Below are 6,477 nucleotides of genomic sequence, written 5' to 3' on the forward strand. Positions count from 1 at the left end.
CTGTCTTCTTTAGTCTGTTGGCTGTTTAGGGTTTTCTCCTGGAACACGTCAAACACATTCTGCACTTACTGCTGCATCTTGTGTTGACTGTTTACTTATATGTGCTTATCATCATATGTACATTGTTTGTGCTGGTGTTAATGTTGAATACAATGTGAATACATATTTCTAAAATTGTATGATGTTTTCGTTGTTATTACACAATACTTAAAATCCCCCGACATTTAACCCATATTATAAAAAAGACAAAAACTAAACTTAAACTAAGCATTTTCAAGAAATAAAAACTAAACTAGCAACCCCGCTTTTATTTGAAAACATAAAGTCAAAACGAAACAAAAATAAAAACTAATGAAAAAGGCAAAACTATAATAACCTTGGTTCGGTACTGCCAATTTGTTTTGTTTTGTCATGGTCAATTCTAAGCAAAAAAATTGTGATTCGTCTTTTTCCCCGAATCGTGCAGGCCTAATAGAAATGCAGAGTAAAGTTAAACAGTGCTGAGAAGGTAGATTCATCAACTGCTGGCTTGAGCGCTAAATACAGTGATAAACTGAATGCTTTGATGCCCACATCACTGAATGAATTTAAAGCCACACTCATAATGGTAGACAATAAGGTTTGGCGGTAATAACGGGGTCTTTAAAACAGTATCAGTTTCAATGTCGTCATTAAGGAGAATTCCATTTTTTACATTAATCTTTATCATCATAAATATGCGTGTACTTGAGACTGAAAAAACCCTGACCCAAATCAGTGCAGCCAACACGGAATAGCTGCAGCTACGTTAATGAGCTTCCACTGAGCTAAAACACCAATTTTAGAGAGCCTTTGTGTCTCCTAACAGACCATTTGTTTTTTGAAAAAATAAAATTAAAATGTCTGTGCGCTATGAACAGGGCCCTTTACGTGACAACAAGATGCGTTTTTTAACTTGGGCATTGTTTAAATTCCCCTTCCCTGGTCCCTGTCTCATTCCTGCCCGTAGCTTTTAGCTGGTTGCTGGTAGCTGCCGTCCGGTTAGTGTGTTCACCCAGGCATCTGTGATAATCTTCTATTGTTAAGAGGTCTGTTCCTCCCTAATGAGAAGGGAGAGGTGTTTCAGTATTAGTGTTTGATATTCAACTTCTGAACAGTGTAGGCACAACCCAACAGTTTGGTGACTCCATCTGAGCCTTACGTCATCATGTTAATTAGTCACGGTAAAATGTGTCTTGACAGCATAAAAGAGAACCATTTTTTAAAGACGAATCAGAACACCATAGCCAAAGAAGCCTTCTAGTTAAGTAACATCAGACATTTTTTCTTCCTATTTATTGTATATTTAGCATAATTTAGTTCCTAAACCAACAACAGAAACTCATTTTTGAGCTTACACAAAAAACATCTTTCTCATTTCCTCACACAGCACTCAGACAGAAGTATTAGCACATAGCATGTTCTGACTTTGTTTTTCTTTGTCAGGGACTGCCAGGTCCTTCTGGAGACAAGGGACCCCGGGGACCTCAGGTGAGACAAAGCTTTAATTTGAGAGTTTGTGCTCTAAATAAGAGAAAACTAAATATGTTGCTTCTCCCACATGTTGATGGACTTGGACTAAAATGCAAGTGGCCTTTTTTTAATCATTAAACTATGACTCTATATCACATAGTGGATATAGGACAACAGGCACAGTTAAAAGCTGTAAATTAGATTCCTCCTTTAAAACACAGTATGCAAAATGGTGAGATCTGACATATCTAATGAATCCACTGGGAATCTTTCAGAACCATCATATCATGGCTTTTAATGTTCTGTTTTCTAATCAACCAGTTACTTAAAGTGGAACTTGTGTTGTTTCTCACAGGGTCGTCCTGGAGATGAAGGGTCCAAAGGGATACAGGGCCCCCCTGTAAGTTAAACGTAGAGCAGCTAGTAGGACTGTATTTGTTTTACAATGGAACATCATTGTGTGTTACAGGGCTGTTGTGTTTAAACTTAAGTGGCATTTTAATTGAACACAGTGTTTGTCTTTTTTGCTTTGGTTTGGTAATTTGACTCATCATGAAGAGAGATGATGTGCAGGGCACGGGGGTTTGTCAAGCAGCAGGAAAACAAAACTTAAATATAAACAATTAAGTAAAAATCTGTTTAATTGAGGGGAACCTCAATTAATCATGAAATACTGTGAGCCTACTGCTTCTAAATTAAAAGAAAAAGGGTGATTAAAATGGTTACTTATAACTGAAGCTAATAATGCAGTACTCGCAGTCCATGAACCGGTCATCACAGAATCTGTAAAATATCAGCTCTTGTTCTCTGACTTTGTCCTTGTTGTCGTGGACCACTAATTTATAAAAAACTAATGAACCCATTTGTGCATCTGGCTGTGTATGTGTCCATTTGTTTGCATATGTGCCAGATTGCATTAGAAGATTGCATTATAATATTTTGAGCAAAAAAAAAAAAAGGCTTGATCTCTATTCTAGGGCCCTCCGGGTCTCCCAGGTGGGGATGGAGCAGCTGGAAAACCTGGACCTAGGGGAAGCCAAGGGCCCCCAGGAATTCAGGGGCCACAAGGGCCAGCAGGAATCCCAGTGAGTGGGTACCTACCATCAACTGTTGCTTTTACTTGTATACTACAAACTCCTTAAAGTCTGTAAAGTCATCAATATTTTCACTACATACAAGTGTCTGGGCACGTACAACCTGTAATTTGACTATTGTACATGTTTGTTGGATGTCATCAGGGCCCACAGGGTGCTGCTGGGATGTTAGGAGCAGCGGGGGAAAGAGGAGACAAGGTAAACTACATGTAACTGCATATAAAATCATGTCGTATGAGTGTTTTATTGTGAGTTTTGTCTGTGAAAGCTTTATTATTGTTCAGTTAATGATACTGAGACTAATGCTGTAACCTCCAGGGTTTACCTGGCTTGCTTGGTGATGCCGGCCCCACCGGACAAGATGGACAACAGGTGGGTTTACTTTTAAAGTGAAGCGAAAAGAAGCAATTTTTTCATTTATCCAATTTCAAAATAAATGTCTTCACCTGCCCTACTTTTGTAGCACTCGTTTTTATTTGAAACAAAATATAACAATAGTCAACTATTTACGGAATGAAAATAAAGTTATAAGGGCCTTATAGAACAGCAGAGAACATACTATAGAATACAACACTATAAATTACAAATGGCACAGAACTAGTAGATTTCGAAACCGCAACAAGATGGTCTGCATTTTCTAAAGTTAATTCTTACACTAATTTACAGCAGAACAAACTATATAATTCATATGATCTGGCATATTACACCAGTGTAAATTCTGCATGAATGTGCCTGTGGATCATAGACTGTAAAAAAATAAGCCGTGGATGTTCTGCACACTGGGTCCCGCTTTCTTTATAGAGCCTAGTTAAAGTTATAAAGACAGGCAGTTAAGTCAGGATGCTTCATAGGAAATCATATATATGTTCGTCCTTCAAGTTTACCATATTTTTTATATTGTAACCACAACTGAATAATGCATCCATAAGCAGAGGTGTCAATAGTATTTACATTCATTACTCAGGTAGAAGTATAGATATTAGGGGTTAAAAAGACTTCTGTAGTAGCATGAAGTATCAACTTAAGCTTTTAACTCAAGTAAAAGTGTAAAAGTACTGGTCTCAACACTACTTAAAGTATAAAAGTAATGTAAGAGGGAAAAATAATATCAACATGCTCTTTCAAATTAGACTGCGAAACAATTAGCTTGTGGTACTTGGGTGCGCAGAGCTTGCAGCGCATTTGAAAGGAGTTGTTTTGCATCCAACCATTTTGAAAACTTCTTCCAGGTACGGCCAGGGATGTAGAAGGGTTAGCTGGTCTCCCTGGCTACCAGCCTCCTTGCTGGTGCTTGGTTGGGACACTTCCCTCGAGTTCTCTCTAAGTCTCTGCCACAGACATCTTTGTACTAGGCTACTTACGTCTGCTATTTCCATGCTGGAGTGGGACGTGATTTGTGTCATGTGCAGGTGCGAGGGATCGCGTAGAAACCAATAGGGTGTTGGAATGATATAGGTTTATACTTCTCATCCAACCACAATCAAATTCACTCTATCCGGATGGCGCGATTTATCTGGATAGGTTTTTGTTTTTCTTGAGTGTTTTTTTTTTTTTTTTTTAACGATGAAAAGCTGAACTAAAATAGGCATAACGGGACTATTTGTTTTTAAATGTATGGAGGAGAAAGTACAGATAATTGTGTGAGGATAGGTTTTTGTTTTTCTTGTGGGTTTTTTGTGTGTTTTTTTTTGAACGATGACAAGCCGGAATGAAAACAAGCTGAACTGAAATAGGAGTAACGAGGCTATTTTTTGAGCAGTGGCCTCACCCCACTTCTGTGAAAATGCATGAAGGTGATCAGTAACTTCTCATACTCATGTTGCATTTTGAGAATCTAAGATGGACTGAAACTGATAAGAGTTTTTAGGATCAGGGTAAAGTCCCATCACCTTTACCCACATGATGTTTTTTGAATCAAACATCAACAGTTTCTTCATCTACATTAACTGTGTACGAGGACAGCAGAGGACATTTCATTGTCGGGTAATGATTGTTTTGATGTTTGACTCATCAGGGTCTCCCTGGCCAAACAGGAAATGAAGGCCCACCTGGACATAAAGGAGACCAGGTCAGTGATCACAGCAGCATCATTTCTGAGTCTTTACATCATTGATTCTATGCCACAAACAGTTTAAGAAATCACTTTAAGGCTGTGTTTTGTACAACATGAGGCCAGGTTGACTTTGTCTCTTGGTGTGGAACATTCTGCGGCCTCATGTTTGAGGGAATAAAACCCCTTGACAACCACCTGCTTACTAGAATTGAAAAGCATGCAGTCAATACCTGTTTGATTTCCATTCTTCTTCTTTTGCCGTGTTTGACAGGGGGACCAAGGGTCTTGTGGGAAACTTGGTCCTCCAGGGTCTCCAGGAGAGAGAGGACACGAGGGCCCAAAAGGCTTACAGGGACCACCTGGACAAATGGGAGGAGAGGTAGGTGCATTTATCTGCTTTTTATACAAAGGTGATCTTCACTTGAAATGATGACAGACGCGGTCAACTGCTGTCTCATAAATGACAGAGCAGCTCCACAGGAGGGGATTTTCCAATTCATTAAAGAATTTAACGACCTCATCTCATCACCATTACCTCCACCCTGTTTACTTTACATCACCACACAAACAGCCTGCTGTCCAAAGTGTGTTATGGTGAACAGATGTGCTTTTTGTATTTCATGTTAGCATTAAAGATTATGGTCAGGCTAAAATGTCCAAAGTATTTCAGGTGCTCCATGAAAGGCGTAAAACTACCATCACTGTTGCAAAAACTGTGAAATTACATTTCTCTGATAATGCTGTGATGGCAGTCCTCGACTCAAATTCCTTTGTGGCTTTTCAAATGTAGATTTTACAACAGTAAGATGAGCAAAGAGCTGGCACAGCTTGGAATATCTGTGATACCTTCAACAGCTTGTTGAAATGTTTCTTCAACAACATAAAATTGTACCAACCTTGAGAACATCTGAAAAAAAAAAACATTTATGGAGTCCAACAGAGGGCTATTAGAGTGTGTCATTGCTTTTTAAAGTCCTTATTGGTATTTTTTTCATTGAATGTAAAAGCAGTCTTGAAAAACTAATCCATTTGGGCTGCAGGGATGAAGCCCGTACGGTGGCTGACAGTGGCAAACGCCCTGCAACTTAAGAAAACACTTGCAAATAGACAAAACACAGGCAAATACATAAACACGCTGCAAATATAGAAATGATGCAAAAGAAAAGCCCCCCAAAAAAAGCAACCTGAAGACAGTGATGTTTTCTCTCGTTTGGTGGGTGTGTCTCGGCTCAGGTCACGGGTGATACTCAATCATGTAAACTCATGGTAATAAAACATTTAAAACGGTTTGTTTAATCCAGATTACATAAAACGGTTTAATTTTGAGGTCTAAAAGATCACTGAAGTGTAGGCCTCCTCAAGTGTTATTGTGATTATACAATAACGATTGCCAATAAAATAAGTGATCAACCTGTGTTCATATTGTGTAGCAATTCTCTCTTGAAATAAATTTTAAAAAGACAGGATTTCTAGTTCCTCCCTGTAAGCTAGCCAATTTGAGCTTTAGTTTTGTAGAGATCGTGGGTTTTATCACTGACTAAATCCTGCCCGCACATATGAACACAAAACTGCTAACTCCATCATGTTGTAAGTAAGACAACTGAAAAAGTTATTGTATTCATTAGCACGATTGCCGTACTTGAACTAGTGTTTAGTTCAAAAACTTCCAAAGCACCAAAGTACAAAGACATAGCAAACCCTACTCAAGCGTTTATTTTGAGAAGTCAAAACTCAGGGACGGCACCAGCCGGGAAGGCATGAGACGAGAGCATAGACTGTATATTATTAATATATTATATAAATAATAATACTAGAAAATGCATTTCCTGCAGAAAATGC

The 6,477-nt window shown here is 38.6% G+C and overlaps 1 protein-coding gene across 2 annotated transcripts in view; it reads left to right on the forward strand.

Annotated features, from left to right (window-relative positions):
* si:ch211-196i2.1 (collagen alpha-1(I) chain) overlaps positions 1–6,477 on the forward strand; it is a 168,410-nt gene that overhangs the window by 133,859 nt on the left and 28,074 nt on the right. For both annotated transcript variants that reach the window (XM_032540370.1, XM_032540369.1), the window contains exons 37-43: positions 1,465–1,509; positions 1,847–1,891; positions 2,469–2,576; positions 2,730–2,783; positions 2,904–2,957; positions 4,600–4,653; positions 4,910–5,017. In XM_032540370.1, coding sequence (XP_032396261.1) covers positions 1,465–1,509; positions 1,847–1,891; positions 2,469–2,576; positions 2,730–2,783; positions 2,904–2,957; positions 4,600–4,653; positions 4,910–5,017 — 468 coding nt within the window. The remainder of the gene's footprint in view (positions 1–1,464; positions 1,510–1,846; positions 1,892–2,468; positions 2,577–2,729; positions 2,784–2,903; positions 2,958–4,599; positions 4,654–4,909; positions 5,018–6,477) is intronic.

The sequence above is a fragment of the Etheostoma spectabile genome, chromosome 16, assembly GCF_008692095.1.
Source record: "Etheostoma spectabile isolate EspeVRDwgs_2016 chromosome 16, UIUC_Espe_1.0, whole genome shotgun sequence".
NCBI classification, from domain to species: domain Eukaryota; kingdom Metazoa; phylum Chordata; class Actinopteri; order Perciformes; family Percidae; genus Etheostoma; species Etheostoma spectabile.